The 19,107-nt window shown below is 35.9% G+C and overlaps 1 protein-coding gene across 1 annotated transcript in view; it reads left to right on the forward strand.

The window, feature by feature from the left end:
- Nucleotides 1–19,107, forward strand: part of LOC138705023 (corticotropin-releasing factor-binding protein) — a 706,376-nt gene that overhangs the window by 438,432 nt on the left and 248,837 nt on the right. The window contains exon 3 of the mRNA XM_069833566.1: nt 15,864–16,024. Within this exon, the coding sequence (XP_069689667.1) occupies nt 15,864–16,024 (161 nt within the window). The remainder of the gene's footprint in view (nt 1–15,863; nt 16,025–19,107) is intronic.

Raw genomic sequence — 19,107 nt, forward strand, 5'->3', positions numbered from 1 at the left:
ATTAAAATAAAAATAATAATAATAATAATAATATAAATAAATAAGTAAAATAAAATAGGAACTAAAATATAATTACAGCGGCAATGGAATTATATAATATAATATTAACACTAGAGAAGAATAATATCGCACGTGAAAAGTAGGACTAATATATATTTCAAAATTATAGAATACAAATATAATATAGGTTGATTAATTCATACGCATAGGCTATAAATTTATTTAATCAAATTGAAGATATTAACACGTTTCTAATTTTCTTGTTATATGTTAGTGGGTTACATGGTAGAAGTTAAAGCATTGTACAACCGAGGGCCAAAATTTATGCTATGCTTTAGACCAGCAGATGTGAGACATTTAGGTTCTACTAATGTTGAATTAATATTTCGTCTTGTGTCATAATTGTGTGTCTGTAATACAAACTTATTACGATTTTTATGATAAAATTTTAACTGCGTATACTTATAAATTTGTTCAATATTAAATACATTAAATTCAGAATAAATTAATTTAGTTGGATAATCGAAACGTTTCTAAAAACAAATTTTAATTATTCGTTTTTATAGTAAATTTAACGGACTAAGATTAATTTTTGTACCTCCACCCCAAATTGAATGATAGACTGAATAATGGCCAAATAAACATTTCGTAGAACTCTAATAGGTAAGTAGCATCGAAGATTAACGAATTTATAAATTGTTTTACGAAGCCTCTTACAAAGATAAGTAATGTGATGAGGCCATTTTAAATTCTGATCAATAATGATTCCTAGATATTTGACATACGTTGCTTCTTTCAAAGGTGGACATTTACAACTTTTGGGATCTAAATAATTTTCACTGTGTATTATTAGTCTATATTTATCGCTAAATTTTAAATTTTGAACACTGGCAGATGTTAACGAAAAAGGAACTAAAGTTGATTTAGATATATTTAAAGAAAGGAAGTTGGAATTAAGCCATTTTTTAACAATGTTAGCACCTATATTAGCATTTCTATATGCTTACTGCCAAGAAAAACCACTGAAAATAACTACTGTATCATCCGCATATGAATATATAGATCCATTAAATTTTTTCTAAATATCTTTCAGTTAACAGAAATATTAACTATGGAACTGACTTCCCATTTTTCATGTTTGAAACAGTATCATAATCTTGCTTCTTTCGGGAAGGTCCCTCCCAGTATATACTGTAGTTATTTTCCTTGTTGTATACCCGTATTGAAACAGCTGCTCTTCGCTAGAGTTCCGTAATTTGATATCATGTTGATCGACATGGCACATCCTGTCTTTACCACTCAGTCGCGAACGAAGTTTCAGCCTAATGGACTCTCAGTGTTTGGTCACTTAAAGGGACACTAAGAGACATTTCAACACTTCTTCCATGTTGGACAAATTTAAACTAAATTATCGGCCTTATTTCCCATTAAAAATTCTTGAAACTGCGTTTAAAAATAACTGTTGATTTATATATATATATATATATATATATATATATATATATATATATATATATATATGCATTGCTACTTACTTCAAAGTTTGGATTCTGTATTGGTTTTACTACCTCACATGTGAGAATTATGCGCAAATAGTTGCAGCAGTGAGGTCCCGCCACTTGGGCAGCATGACGCAAAACCTTCTCTTTAAGACAACAGAGCACAAGCACGTGATAAGGCATGAACTTTCTGTGAAGGAACAAAGCTGGAACTCTCGTGCCTTGGATATACGACACGTAAAGTAATCCTGCCTCTGATAGAGGGCGCCAGGCGAAAATGTCGGCCATTTCTTTCTGATGTTGAATTTTAAGACTGAATAACCTCTGCAGTTGCTAGTGTCAAGTAAAATACTACTGCTACTATTAAGCTATTACTTTCTACTCAAAGCTCAACACTTGTCCTTTAGACTTTTAGTTCGCCGGAGTGGAAGAAACATTCTTGAAATTTACAACGCAGAAGATTTATATTTGCTGAAGTGCAATATAATATATTATAATTCAATAAAATGCAGCAATTATAAATTTTAGAATATATAAAACTAGTGTGTAGCAAATGCCGCAAACTAAGTTCATTAGACGTCCAAATAAATATTTTTTTGATTTACAGTATTTTCAATAAAAAATACCAGACATTTTGAAAGTTATTTGCTTCCGTAATGATGAACCATACTCCCTCTGAATGGTTTTTTTTATGCCAAATACTTTTTCTTGAACGTATCCACCTTCACGTTTTGAGTTTCAACGCGAAAACGCAAGTAACAATGTCAGGGCGACCAGCGGGTTTTTCATGTGGGAGTAAAGCAATAACTATTTCAGGTCGTTGTGGATTGTAGGTGAAAGTTAAAAAAAGTCAGATTTGCTATGCTTTCGAACAATAGATATAGCATCTTGGTATAGATGCTGCATGTAGAGCTTAAAATGTAGACGGTAAAGTCATTTTATCCTGCTAAGAGATCTGGCTGAAAACATCGGGAGATTACAAAATTTTGTAAGCCTCTTATTTTATCAATAAGTAATACCGTCTTTCCTTAGGAACTATAATTTTTGCGTTCTCTCGAGCCAATACTGAAGAGGATGACGCATATAATTATCTACACCACACCGCCATTAAGCATATGAAAAAGACCCAAGCCCACTTGATTAATAACTGTAAAAATATTTTATTTTTAATAACAATATTATTATCTTACGCAAGTTTTGTATAGGGTAATTCCGGGTTAGTTGGCCATAGTTTTTTAAATCACTTAGAACAGGGTAACCGATTGGTAATGAAATACGAATCAAATCAAATACGTTCCTTCTAGGTTATATTTCTCCACTACAGTGCCTCAGGGCGCATAGAATTCACTGATGTAATAAAAAAATACGTTTGAAATATAATAGGCCACTGGCCATCTCACCCAACATATATGGGTGAGATGGCCATAGTATATATGGATAGATGGCCACCATTATTTTTAAGTAAATTCATAACAATTTTTTGTAAAACAATGAGGTTTTATGCACTGGACACATAAATATAGTGTCTAAGTGCATAATTATGATTGTTTGAAACTTTTCAACAACTTTATTTTTTGTTTGTTTTTTTTTCCTCTTTTAGTGAATTTTCCTTAAAGCAGCACAGAAATAAATTGAAACGCTTATGAACACATTATAATAATAATCCGAGGCACGACAGCCCATGAAGGACCATGATCGACCAGCCGGCTGCTGGCCTCACGTCCACATGTCGAAGCAGAGGTGGACGATCATCCAACCAAATGGCGGTATCGTGTGATTAGCCCGATGATCCCCTCAGCCGTTACAGCAGGCTTTCTTAACCGGATTTCGCTATCTATCGTAGTTACGCAAGTGCATCACGATGCTGGGTGAGCACCGGTCCCATACACTGGCTCAAATTTCATGAGATAATTTTTTCCCCCATGAGGACTCGAACCAGCGCGAATTCCGTAACGCGAGTCCTAGGCAGGATGTCTTAGGATACGACGCGGGACCTTATGAACATGTTAATGAAACAAAATCCTGAAAGGTCAAAGTAACAGTATCTTTTCCAGTTGGTTTCCGGGATAGCAAGTGTTGTCTCACAAGCAAACAGATAAAAAAGTTATTTTTTTTCTTCCGCCATATTAATAATGTCAAAAGAAGTGCTTATACAAATTTTGGCCACTCGACCGTAATTACCAGGCCATCCAGAAAGTGATTTTCCCTGGGCCGTTTACAGAAAAAAACACAATTACATGGAAAGATTTATTGAAACAGATACAGCAATTGTTGCGCTAATTGTCAACGTATCTCCCACTGGAATTGAGACATTTTTCATACCATGGGATCAATTTTTGTACCATTGTGTCGTAGAAGTCAGCTTCCTGGGATCGAAACCAGCGTTGGACAGCCGCCTGCACCTCTCTACCGATCCCATGACATGACATGTGGAATGTGTTGAAAAAAATAGCTCAACAATTGCTGTGTCTGTTCCAATAAATTTTTTGAATTAAATTGTTTTCTTTCTGTTAACGACCCCTGGCGAACTTTTTTTTACGGCCCTCGTAATTGCGGTCAAGTGGCCAAAATTTATATAAGCACTTCTTTTGACGTTATTAACATGGTGAAAAAATATAACTTTTTTATCTGCTCCCATCAGAATGCTTGCTTGTCAGCCAGTCAGAGAATATTGACAAGTTCTTCAGCAAAAATGTAAGCGAGACTATAGACATCGGTCCCTGTAAGGGAAAATCCATGTTCCTGCATATTTAATATGGCGAACAAACCTATATCCATTGTCATTGCCTATGTGTCACTTGGTCCCATTGCACCCTTTGTAGAATTGTCTGTTTTAACTCTACTTTCCAGGGCTTTTCTTGGAATATGAAATGTAATGAAGGCTTGACGTACAGAAGTGCCATATTTAATGACTTCAAAAGCACGGTGTGTTAGTCATCTTCAGTCCAAAGACGCGATTGCTGCCGGGCTTTGCTTTATATTTTATCGGAATCTAGAAATAACGATACTTTTAACATAATAATATTCCTCAATTGCAGGTCATCTATCCCGGAAAAATGCTGGCCATCTCTCCTTTTTTACGGGAGAGATGGCCATACCGCGTAAAAAAAACTGGCAACAGTGAAAGATAGATTGTTTAAAGATGCCTTACCTCTTTAATAATGTTTCCAGCAAATTTCCTCACAAAATGCAGTACTTCTCTATTGTTATTTCAGAAGGTGAAAAATTATTGCTTGCTCACAGACTCACGAACGGCTACAAAACGCGGAAATAATAACCTTACGTTTTTGCAGGTGCAACAATCACTTCGTTTAATTAACATCTGGCGGCAAACCGATTTTCATTCGAAACAGATGATTAGAATAAAAATAAGAGCGGTTGGTCGTCTCACCCGCATGGCTATCTCCCACGGAATTACCCTATATATATATTAACATTATGGCATTAACTGTAGCCTAATAATATTTCATTTCTAATGGTAATAATGTCATCAAACCACCTCCAGTTTTGTATATTTTAATATCCAATACACAGTTGTACCCAGAAAATTACGCACCGCAGAATCAGACCTGAAAATTATTTTAGTAAGTCTTGAAGTTTTTAATAACCAAATGAATTTGAAATCTAAATATGTCAGCAATCCTGCAGGTCATGGCCTTCGTGTAATAGCCTATTGTTTATTGTAGTATGTGTTCTGTTTTATTCTGAAATGCAATTAGTTCTGAAAACTGACGAAAGATGGATTTTTGAAAATAGGAATATTATGTAGGAAAACTAACGCTTCACTGAAAGTTACTATTTTTCTGAAAATCCTTGGATACCAAGCTTCAAAATGGCGGGTCATTCATTAAAATCCGTCCAGCCGTTTTCCCGTAATTTCCATTACCAGTTCAAATTATATATAGATTAAGTTTCGATGTGTTGAACATAACGCAACCTGAATTAATGACACAACAATTAGCATAATATTAAGGGAAACAGAAAACTGCAGTTCTACTTACAATATTTTCTCGAATACATCGCGCTCTCGAATAAGCCGCTTATACCACTTTTGAAGGGCAAAGAATAAAAAAAATAAATAATAAATTAAATACAAATTACAAAAATAAAAGTTTCAACAAATGTATTCACGACAAATTAGAAACAATTGAACACAAATACAGTTAATTTAACAATAAATAAAATAATTTTATCCTGGAACAGAATACCTTTCAAACTCATCTTATGAGCGCGCATTGCACACATGTCAGTCGTTGTATTTAATTAGACGTTTACATGATATCCTGCAACATTAACAGCACGCGAATCCTCAGCCTCATGTCGCCAAATACCATCTTGCTATTACCAATCCCATCGACGCTAAATAACCGAATAGATGATACAGTGTCGTAAGTAACCACTCAAAAAAATTATATGACAAGCACAAAAGTCTATCCGAAATCAGGCGATATCTCGGAATGTACGTGGACACAGAATACCATAGCCAACCAGTTGGTTTGTTGGGCCGTTCAATACTAAGGTAGGCTTTCGATTTCTTGGGAGAATATTGTAAATGAAGTTGTTCTTCACTAAGGTGTAAAATTTCCATATACTTCAGAAACAGTTTTACCAGGACAAGACGTACTGTAAACTTGTGACAATGTATTCTCTAGTATTCTCCCTTGAGAGTGGAGAGTTTAACCAAGTCGTTAAATTTGTTCAACTCACTAAACTAATCCTTTAAAAATAGATATGTACATATACTGAATACAAGTCTCTCTGCAGATAGCAATTATATAAATAAAGTTAATGCAATTAAGTTATTAACATAAGGATTTATAATATCAGTACTGGAGGATAAAAAGAAACAACCTACACCAAATTTCCAATAGCATGGATAACAAATGAACGTTACCGTCTTTAATTTAGTTACTTATTATAAAGTCAGGTTTGTGTTGACGAATTGCATCCTACTTAACTATCCTTTCAAAGTACTGAGAATATTAACAAACATTGAAATGTTAACAGTAATAATTGAAATTCTTATACAATGTTCCTTTAGAGGCAATAAATTCTACTTCTAATTGATATTTAATGCTGTTTGCAAACGAGTCGACATAATGACAAAGACTATTAATTTTAAAATTGCACTTGCTTATTGATCATTTCCCTTTCCTTCTTGCAACATTAAAAAAACAAGATGATAAATGTGATTCTAACTCTATGTTAATATGACGATTAATTATTAATTATAACAAAGTACTCAGACACTATAATATTAACTATATTATTATTATTGTTATTAATATTATTTTATAATAATAATAATAATAATTATTATTATTAGTACTTCTTACTACCTTACTTACAAATGACTTTTGAGGAACCCATAGGTTCATTGCCGCTCTCACATAAGCCCGCCATCAGTCCCTATCCTGTGCAAGATTAATCCAGTCGCTATCATCCTCCCATCTACGTCTCGGCCTTCCCAGAGGTCATTTCTCTCCAGTCTCCCAACTAACACTCTATATGTATTTCTGAATTCGCTCATACGTGCTACAAACCCTGTCCATCTCAAACGTCTGGATTTAATGTTCCTAATTATGTCAGGTGAACAATACAATGTATGCAGTTCTGCGTTCTGTAACTTTCTCCATTCTCCTGTAACTTCATCCCCCTTAGCCCCAAATATTTTCCTAACAACCTCATTCTCAAACATCCTTAATCTCTGTTCCTCTCTCGAAGTGAGAGTCCAAGTTTCAGAACCATACAGAACAACCGGTAATATAAATGTTTTATAAATTGTAACTTTCAGATTTTTTGACAGTAGACTAGATGACAAAATCTTCTCAACCGAATAATAACAGGCATTTCCTATATTTATTCTGCGTTTAATTTCCTACCGAGTGCCATTTATATTTGTTACTGTTCCTCCAAGGTATGTGAAGTTTTCCAACTCTTCGAAAGATAAATCTCTAATTTTTATATTTCCATTTGGTAGAATATTCTGGTCACGAGAAATAATCATATACTTCTTTTTCTCGGGGTTAACTTCCAAACCTATCTCTCTACTTGCTTCAATTAAAATTTCTGTGTTTTCCCTAATCGTTTCTGAATTTTCTCCTAACATGTTCACTTCATCAACATAGACAAGAAGCTGATGTAACTCGTTCAATTCCAAGGCCTTTGTGTTATCCTGAACTTTTCTAATGATATATTAAAGAGCGAAGTAAAAAAAATTAAGGTGATAGTGCACCTACTTGCTTTAGCCAGCAGTGAATTGAAAAAGCATCAGACAGAAGGTAGCCTATACGGACTCTGCTGTACGTTTCTTTGAGACACATCTTAATTAATGCAATTAATTTCTTGGGAGTACCAAATTCAATAAAAATGTTATATAAAACTTCTCTCTTAATCTAAGCATAGGGTAAACTGGGGTCTGTTGGACAGTCGGGCATGTTGGACACTCTGTACGAGTGGGGCTACTTCCGTCATTGACTTCTAGCAGAATGTGGTGCCCACAAGTGGCGTGGTAACACATTAAAGTACGGAGTGTCCAACATGCCCGACTGTCCAACAGAACCTAGTTTACTCTATGCCTTTTGAAAATCTATGAATAACTGATATACTGTACACTTAGACTCCCATTTTTCTCAAATATCTGTCGAATACAAAAAATCTGATCAATAGTGGATTTATTACGCCTAAATCTACACTGATGATCCCCAATAATTTCATATACATACGGAGTCAATATTCTCAAAAGAATATTGGACAAAGTTTTGTACGACTCAACAAAAGTGATATTCCTCGAAAGTTACTACAGTTAGTCTCGTCCCCCTTCTTAAATATAGGCACAATTATGGACTCCTTCCATTGTTCTGATACAATTTCCTTTTCCCAAATAGCAAGTACAAGCTTTGAATTTAGCTATATAATGTACTTCCACCCTCTTGTATTAATTCTGCTTGAATTTGATCGATAACTGGACACATGTACTTTTTCAGATTTCCTATCGCAATTTCGACTTCTGAATGTGTGGGTTCGGGTATAGATGGCTCAGCAGTTTGTATTTCAATTTCGTCCCGATCATTTCTATTTGGCCTATGTACGTTTAGTAGTTGCTTAAATTGTTCTTCCACCTGTTCAGGATTGAATATGAGTCTGCAAGCAAGTCACTATCCTCATCGTTGATCACGTTTACCCTTGCCTGATATCCGTTCTTAAATTGCTTTGTATCCTTATATAAATCTCTATTGTTTTCATTCTCACTATTTGTTTCTACCTCATTCAATTTTTCCTTCAAGTAACCTCTCTTTTTATTCCTAAGTGTACGACTTTCTCCCGCCTTTCATTGAAATAATTGAAGGCTTTGCCGAAAGAAAGGCGGATAGACCTATACGCCCTTCTTCGGGAAAACGGTTTAAAATGTAGTGAATAATTATAGTAGCGAAATTTTGTTTTGATTGTACTGTACATACCTGCAGGACAGGGCTGCGTGCATGTATAACATTTTATTCAGATGCGTTTTAAACTCTCAGATTGCATGTATCTCAATTCGCCATATTGACGTATACGCCCTTTTTCCGGCAAACCCCTCAATTATCTCTATTCTCGTCAACTGGATCCTGTAAGAATTTAAATTTTGCCTGTTTCCTTCTTTCTACTACCATGGAACAATCTTCATCAAACCTTGGTTCCTTTTTCTTACTTTCGTAATAACCTATGCTCTGCTTAGCTGCAATTTTGATATTATCTCTGATATCTTCCCACACGCTATTAACATCTAACTCTTCCTTAACTTCGTCGGAACTTGCTAAAGCGGCAAACCTATTTGAAATTTCGACCTAATAATGTTGCTTAATTTCCTCGTACTTTATTTTCAGAACATTTAATCTACTAATATTAGCTCGCTACTCTACTCGCTTGGCTACCAATAGTCTTTCCCTTAGTTCTCCAATTACCAAATAATTGTCAGAATTACAGTCTGCCTCCTTGAAAGTTCGAATGTCTGCTATACTAGTATGTCTTCGTTTATCTATCAAGATGTGATCTATTTGATTGTGTGTCAATCCATCTGGAGAAGTCCAAGTATATTCATGTATGGGAGAATGTTGTACTTTTGACAGTTAAATTTTTTGATATGGCAAAGTAGACTAACCTAACTCCATTATCATTAACTAGTTTCGTTTAAGGTCTCTTTTCCAATAAAATTGGTTTAAAAATATTCTCCCGTCCTGCTTTAGCGTTGAAATCCCCCAATACAATTTTCATGTGATATCTAGATAACTGGTCAGAAGTGTGTTCTAATTCCTCATAGAAGCTATCATTTATATGATCGTCTTCCTCTTCTGTAAGAGCGTGAGCATTTATAACTATGATATCGCACCATCTACCCGTAAGTACTAAATACGATGACCTGTCACTGATAAATTCGACCTTTTTTACTGCTGATTTAATTCATTTATGAACAAAAAAATCCTGTTCCTAATTGGTGATTATTGTTTCCTTTCCAATAATAGAACAAGTAATCTCCTATTTCTGATATGCAATTCCCATCTAACCTAATCTCTTGTACTTTCACAAAGTCTATTCTATAGCTAGCTAGTTCTTTTGCTACTAATGTTATCCCTCCTGTTCTATAAAGACTAGTTACGTTCCAAGTTCCAAATCCCATAACCTTATTCCTTTGTTGTGGCCGTGCCAGAAAATCAGTCCCATTCCGAGGCTTATTGTAAGGTTTCGTAACAAGCTCTATTTTTACGGTGATGGGTTGTTAGCCCTTCGTTCAACCCCCAACCTGGAGGACCACCCCTTATCGGTTGTCCACGACTGCTTATTCAATATATTCGCAGCGCCCTGCACATCTGGAGGCCGTCTCTTTTATCTGCAACCTGTGATAAGCCATAGCTTGGTGATAGGGACCCACAATACGTGGATTACTACTACTATTACTACTACTACTACTACTACTACTACTACTATTATTAATTATTACTAAAACATCTTTAAACAAATAAGATTATTTAGAGACGGATGCAAGATTATGGTAGTTATAATTTTTTCTTTAGCTATTCAAAGTTTTATTGCAAGAATTGTTATAACAATTTATTTCATTTAATGTTCCCTTTCAAATGTCATAAACAGTTCCGAAACTATAAGATGATTCAGTTAATTGTAATTTGTTAACATTCTTTTAAGGAACCCGCAGGTTCATTGTCGCCCTCACATAAGCCCGTCATCGGTCCCTATGCTGTGCAATATTAATCCCACCTCCCTCAAATGCATTTTAAAATTATCCTCCCATCTACGTGTCGGTCTCACCAAAGGTCTTTTTTTCCTCCGATCTCCTAACTAACATTCTATATGCATTTCTGGATTCGCCCATACGTGCTACCCATCTCAAACATCTGAATTTAATGTTCCTATTTATGTCAGGTGAAAAATACAATGCTTGTAGTTCTGCGTTGTGTAACTTTCTCCATTCTCCTGTAACTTCATCCCTCTTAGCCCCAAATATTTTCTTAAGAACCTTATTCCCAAACACCCTTAATCTATATCCTCTCTCAAAGTTAGATTCCAAGTTTCACAACCTTACAGAACAACCGTAATATAATTGTTTGTCAAATTGGAGCAACAGTAACAAATACAAATGACAAGGGAGGAAATTAAACGCAGAATAAATATGGGAAATGCCTGTTAATATTCGGTTGAGAAACTTTTGTCATCTAGTCCGCTGTCAAAAAATCTGAAAGTGTTAGAATTTATAAAACAGAAATGATATGTACCTACAGTATATACCTGAATACATCTAAAACTGCACAAAAATTGTTCGAACTGTTGAAACCATAGTTGGCTTCGCAATAAGTTACTAAAACCTTATCGGTGAAAATAAGTTTATAAGAAGAAAAAGAGCATTCTACATCAACAGACGTAACGGGTCATACTTCAATTTTGACCATGTTCCACTGGAATGTTGCAATCAACTACACCGGATTTCCCCACAAGAATATCTGCTTCTTCACGCAGTTCATCCAGACACTTGTTGTTTAATAAAATGTTTTTCTTTTTTGTACGCACTTTTTCTCCCACATCTCCTGACGTCTCCTCGATGTTTGTTCCAACACCTCCAGTAAAGCCATGTTTTCATAGATGGTTTTTCTAAACCATCCAATTCTGAAATGACTGCCACAAGATACGTATAGTGAGACCTAATGTAGACCAAATCACGGAGATGGAGAGATTTTCAAGTAACTGTTTTGCAGAAGTAACACAAGCAGTATCGTCGAGTAGACTTTTTTTCTGACTTTCCTGACCTTTTTAAGAAATGAAACGTATAAATACTGAGTCCCAAGCTATACGCCATCAATACGAAAATAGTTTTCTTTTTTTTAAAGACCCACGGTCTACAATGTGTTAATGACACTAACAGCGACAGTGTCGCGCGCCGTGGCGTCGTGGTCTACGGCATCCTGCTTGGGATTCGCGTTACGGAATGCGCGCTGGTTCGAGTCCTCATGGGGAAAGAAATTGTCTCATGAAATTTCGGTCAGTGTATGGGACCGGTGCCCACCCAGCATCGTGATGCACTTGGGGAGCTACGATCAACTTCTTTTGTTGTATCAGCTTCTTTTGTTTCTGGCTAAGTGGAAGAGAAGGCCTGATGGCCTTAACTTTGCCAGAATAAATAATAATAATAATAATAATAATAATAATAATAATAATATACGGATAGATAGATACATAGATAGATAGATAGATAGATAGATAGATAGATAGATAGATAGATAGATAGATAGATAGATAGATAGATAGATAGATAGATAGATAGATAGATAGATAGATAGATAGATAGATAGATAGATAGATAGATAGATAGATAGATAGATAGATAGATAGATAGATAGATAGATAGGCCTAAGTAAATAAGTAAGTAAATAAATAAATAAGTAAATAAATAATAAATAAGTAAATAAATAATAAATAAGTAAATAAATAAATAAATAAATAAATAAATAAATAAATATGGAACTGAATGGCGAAGTCTTGCAGTATTACCCGACTGCCTCCAGATAATAATTCGTCCTGAATCTAGTTTAAAGCAAATCCTGGTTTCATCCGCGAATAGTACAGAGTTCCACCAATTGAGATTCCGGTTTTCATGTTGTCTTGGTCATTTCAATCTTGCAATTCTGTGTTGTCTGGTCAATGAAGGTCTCGCCAAGGACGTCTGGCATGCAGATTGACTTCATGGAGATGGATTCTGACGGTTTGTGTGGTTGTATTCCTTCCAATAATTGGTTGTCGGACCCTTTGAAGTTCTGTGGCCTTAATTTTGTAGGTCTCCTCCGAGCCAATAATTGAATGTAGCGATCTTGCCCTGCTGTAGTTACTCGTGGCAATCCTTCATGAGGTCTGTCAGAGACTGATTGAATGTCTTGGTAACGTCTCCAGATATTCAGTACACCACTAGGAGAAATTCTTAGACGTCGAGCTGTTACCCTGTTTGGCAGGTCTTCTACGCACATTGCAATGATGGGCATTCACGTAAGTGTGGTAGTCGATATGACATTAGTAATGGTTTTAATGATGATTGAAATAGATTAAAAAATTTCAACTGTTACAACACTATTCACAATTATGGAATTTTAATTACATCACCTTTCATAAACGAAATAGAATATGTTCAAAACCAAGCTCTCAGACTCATTACTGGTGGAATCAAAACAAGTCCAATAGATTCTATGAGATTCCTCACTAATATTAACAGCATCAAAATGACAATAGAAGAAAAAGCACTGATTCAATATGAAAAACTTAAGAGATTACCATGAAACAATTGTCATTCATACAATCCTCTCTGTAGATTGAAAACTCAAAAAAGTTTCATATCCTTTGTTCAAGAATTAAAATAGAAAATCAATATCCCGAATTTAAAAGAAAACCTACAAATTAAACCAAACTCTTTAACTCTATTAAATATAGAATATAATCTAAATTTAACAGAAGAAATACTGAAATCAGAAGTAAACACTGAAATAATAAAACAATTGTCTTTAGAGACAACTAATATTAGGTGTCCTCCACAAAACTGACTTCATTTATACACCGACGGATCCTTGATCTCCAGAGAACAAGGTGCCGGTGCAGGTGTTACGTGCTGTCTCTACTCACTTTATAGATCTCTTGGATATGGAACAACAAGTTTTGATGGAGAAATCATTGCAATAAGTGAAAGTCTCAGGAATCTTCTATACCACATCAATAAATTTAAGAATGCAGTTATATTGTCAGACTCCAAAGCAGCTATTCTATCAATAGTCTCTAAACACACACTTTCATCTCAAACAGCAGAAGTAACTAAAATGCTCTCTCAATTAATATCACTCAATAAAAGAATTGTATTCCAATGGATACCATCCCACTGTGGAATCCTGGGAAACGAGAATGCGGATGTTTTAGCAAAGAACGGCAGCACTGCTACTTACAGACCTGTTACAAAATCTACGTATTACTCTCTGAAAACATTTATTACATATACATACTTAGACTTCAACAAACAAAATTTGATAACACAATCTCAAGGGAAAAAATGGAACTCTCTGCATTATAATTCACAATTAATTCCCGATTTACCATGAAATCGTCTGTAGCTGCATTTAGATTGGCAACAGGCCATGATTGTTTGGCCAAACACATGCATAGAATTGGAAAATATCAGTCTTCTAACTGCCCATTGTGCAACTCAAACCAAGAAATGGATTCGGAACACCTCAAAATCTGTGCTTTAGTGGCTGGCCATGGTAATATCTTTGAAAAATATTGGAGTGCAAGAGGTCAAATGACTTTATTGTCAAACGCCTGGCATTAGATAACAACAAACAACAACAATTATGGATAACCTCACTTATTTGCAATATTTGAAGCTTATTGCCCTATTAGTGTCTGTCATTTGTTTTCATTGAATTGTTGAATCAGTAACATCGAAAATATGATAACAATGAATATAGAAACGAAAGAGGAACGTTATTATACATGTTTACCTCTATAACACAGAAAATATAAGTGTTTCCAAACTTTTTGTGACGTATTACGCATTGTATGTTGTTTAGTCAACTGTTCGAAGATAAGTATGAATCTCATAATTGCCACAATAAGCCATCACTCATGAGTTACGAGGCAACTGAGCCAGGCGAAAAGGGGGTAGGGTGGCAAGTTCCTTTCCCCTATTACGTATTGTATCATATCTGGATCTTATGCGGATACAAAGAGGAAGGCAGAAAACAAGAAAAAATTAAAGAATGCTGGATTTGCAGTGAAAGACCTACCCTTGGGCGGAAAACTATGAATGAATATAATATTTAATTTATGTATTATTTATTGCAAATAAATTGTTATAATCATTATACTTGACTAGATTAAACTATTTTCTTGAATTTGACACGAGATTCTCCTTCATTTACATATAGAAAAAGTTATGTTCCCTAGACTCTAGATGAAACTGTGCAGTCTAGGCGATTCTTAATCCGATCAGTCTTGTGTATCTTTATAGTAATCCAAATACGACACGAGCACTGCCATTCCTATCGGTAATCAAAACATAAGAGATCTATAACTTCCAAACGCTGCGGTGGCTGAGTGGTTAGATCTTCAGCCTGTCACGCAGGTTCGAGTCCCGGTCAGACCCGGGATTTTTCATTGAAAAAATCAATAGTGATATTTGCAGCGGGCAAGATCACAGTTAGGGTTTTTCCCGTTCTCCCCATATTTGGCACCTATATCATTCCGTTAACATTTCTCCATTTCGTCATCCTACCATAGCATTCCCCGAACGCAGGGTGGCGACGCACGGAGGGGACTCCCCTAGGGACTAGCGTCGTGCATTACAAGCGCTAAGTTCGGTTCAAGTTTGTCGAGATGGCGAAGTTTGATATTTGCCGATGTTCGCTCTGCAGAAGAACGTCTATCGTGTTTGTTCCACCGTGTTATAAATATATTCGCTGTCCTACACTCCCATCCCTTCATGTTTTAACCGCTTAGGAATATTAGTACAGATGTTGTGGTATGAAATAAGATGGAATTTGTAATATCTTGGTTCTCTCTCATGTTTGAACTTTGAAGGACACTACTACGGACGAGGGGGGATGCCTGCTCGAAACCTGAGTATGCAGTCAAACTTACTTAGTGCAGTTAGCCGTTGTGGGTTGGAATGTGCTTAGCCCGAGAGTTAGCGAAATAGATCATGAAAGGTCGCAGTGCTGAGTCGTAATGCCCCTTCCAAAGATTCCATTCCATATCATTTCCAGAATATTTCGGGGTTCACTCAGACCCCTATGAAACTGAGTGTCCTAAATATCAATTTTATTTTGTTGTGTTTGCTTGCAGACTGTGTGATGGTGACGTCTGAGGAGGGACAGTACTTCCACAAAGCAGCAGACGACGAAGCGGCCGTGTGCGGCGTATACTTGCTAACGGATCCCGACCGGTTCGTAGAGGTGCACTTCGACTACCTGGACGTGCCCTGCCAGAACGGCGGCCTTGTGTCGGTGAGTCATACAGAATAATATATTATGGGTAGGGAAATATTATATAGAATGGAATATAATAGAGCAGTGTTCCGCAACCGGTGTGCCTCCACAAGGTGAAATGTGTGACGCGAACTTTTACCTATTATTGTAAGAAAATAATACAATTAATTAAAATTAAATTCAACTCCCTCTCTGGTAACACAATTAGCCGCCGTGACATGTCCAGTGACATCCAAGACATTGTGAAGGAGAAAATGTTATTGCAAGTTATCTTGCACTTTACATCCCGTAGGTCAGTCTTTCGAACTGCTTGGTACGGCATATACTCATAAACGTAACGGCACGGCAAGGATGCCCTTCCTTTGGGTAATGCGACTCTTTTCAGAAAACGTTGGTTCTTTCACTTTACGGCTCTCTACTGTAAAAGAACTTGGTTCAATACAGACTCATCATCTCACGACACTCCGGTTTTGAGAGGAGAACATGGTTTCGTAGAAGTTTTAATTAAGCTGCAATGAGTAAGTATTTAAATACAATCGTGTGTACACTCCTCCTCTCTCATCCGGGCTGGGGACTGACACTGGAGGAGTTACTACAGCTATTTCTATACATTATGTAGGCCTACATGACTTACACCTACAGCTGATATGTACATATTCTTATAACAATATTTTACAGGCTTATTATTTGAATTTACATTAATTTAATTGTACACAATCCATATCGTTATCATTGCTGCCATCATCCTCATTGTCTTCATAGTTTGGTCCAAAATTAAATATTATTTCGTCAATGGCATCATTCATTCGGAATTATCTTCTTAATCGTAGGTACTACTTTCTGAATAAGACAGAATTCTTCGATTGTATCCCGAATTACATGTTGATCGAAGTCGTCCACTTTAACTTTACACAAGTCCTAGTTCTGGAATGAAATAATATGTTTTGTAGAACTATAACAAAATAATAACTTACAACAGTAATTCATTATGTCGCTCACAGTACACACACTATTGTACATAACTATTATAGCAATAATTTCTAAACATTACATAACTATTCTTTCCCGGAGTAGAGTGAGGTTCATTCGGTTGTAATTCAATATTATTCTTAATTCTCTTCACGGAACTAATACTTTTGCCAGAGTATTTACCCGCTCTCTCATATGCCTTTTCAAGAGTTCCAACAAACATTTGTTTAAATTTTCCTCCTCGCAACACTTAATTATATTTGCGATAATTTCTCTTTCTCCGCTGTGGATAACAGCGTTACTTTTTCTCCGTGGTGGTGTGATTTCAACATAATTACTACCCTGTGGTTGCTGCTCCATGTTAACACTACTGGTACGCAGTGAAGGAAATAGTTCTATGTTTCTTGACAAGAGATTATGATGCGGATCATGCACAAATAACTCAGTTGACTCCACCCACGTTACGAGTTTCAAGAAGTTCAAGATAACTTGCAATAACAGTAAAGAGCAGTCAGAAGTTCTCACTTCAGATCGACGATATTAGTGGTCACGCACAACTTCTTTTCTACATTCGGTACATTCATGTGGATGTAATTGCATTTTTTTTTGTGCAGAGAAGTGCCCGAGCGAGCAACCGGTGAAGAAATATTTCGTACAATTAATGAATATGTGGTCCGCAATGAATTAACATGGAGTATTGCGTTAGCGTTTTACAGATGGGGCCATTTATATGAAAGGTTTCGTGACTAAAGTACGTGAAGTATTATCACAACTTACGGAGCGACCATTGTCTCATTCACCGCGAAGCCACTGTAGCTAAGTCTTTGTCATCTCCTCTGAAAATTGTGATGCACGAAGTAGTAAAAGTTAAAATCTTATTGTCATTTTCAACTACATAATGTGTGAATTGGGCTTCTCGACGTTAACTGAAATTAAAACATTAAAGAGGAAGAGAATTAAATCCATCGATGGAGAACGATGCACTGTTAGCAGTTCCGCCGCGGATCAGCTACCTGTGTGCAGCAGCTAAGGAGGTTCAAGTATTATCATATTGAAAGTATGAGTAGAGTTATTTACTTTAATATTAGCATATATTAGTATTAGAAATGTGTTCTTTCCACAGTGAATTAAAGTTCACAAATTGTTAATAAGTGCAAAAGTCGATTTTTGTTTTATAATAATAATAATAATAATAATAATAATAATAATAATAATAATAATAATTGTAATAATAATAATAACAATAATAATAATAATAGCAAATTTGATAACATTACGTAATTATATTAAAAGAGTCACATCATATATTTTTGAGGGGATTAACAATTTGCTTCGCTGTGTTGAGTCTAGGTCTGTCTAGGGTGTGCCGTGAGTAAAAAAAAGGCGGTTCCGGACAATTGGCCACAGAAAATTGGTAACTGGGACAATTGGCCACAGTAATTTGGTAATAGGGACAATTCGCCACAAAGAGACAATTCGCCACAAATAGACAATTTGTCACAGATAGTCAATTTGCCACAAACAGACAATTTGCCACAGATGGACAATTTGACACACTGAGGTACAAAGATAAATCCATGACTTTTCCAGAAGCTCTATAATGTGCGAATGGATACAGAGATTAATAATTGTAAATTCCGCTAAGTAAGTGAATTGCTATGTACTTGTAAATTTGGCTTCAAAAATGTCCTGCTAGGTTGTGGCCTACAGCTCTCAAGTACTGGTTGACGGTGCCTTGTGCCTTGTACCGCGGGTATTCTTGAACTACACGTGATATTCATCTGTCCATGTCGATGTACTTCCGCTTCCTTTTGGTAGGAGAATGACCACCTTCCAATCTCTCTATGCACCTGTCCACTTCCAACTGCAGTTGCTCCAGCACGTGATACAAGGAAGGATGCGTTTTCCCCATTAATAGGTTCAACCTCCTGTGCCAAGCTTCGCATGTATTAGTAGTTCTTGGCAGATTTTCAATGACACGATCGTAGCAGTTCCAAGTATCAGGCGCAAAGAGTGGCTGTTGTCTGCCTCGTCCACGTCGTCGCCCTTTAATGTAATTATCTTCTACGAAATCATATATCCTAATCAGATCATCTTCCACTGTTTCCTGTAGTTGGTCAAATGCTTCATGG

Source organism: Periplaneta americana, chromosome 8 (genome assembly GCF_040183065.1).
Source record: "Periplaneta americana isolate PAMFEO1 chromosome 8, P.americana_PAMFEO1_priV1, whole genome shotgun sequence".
In the NCBI taxonomy this organism is placed as follows: Eukaryota; Metazoa; Arthropoda; class Insecta; order Blattodea; family Blattidae; genus Periplaneta; species Periplaneta americana.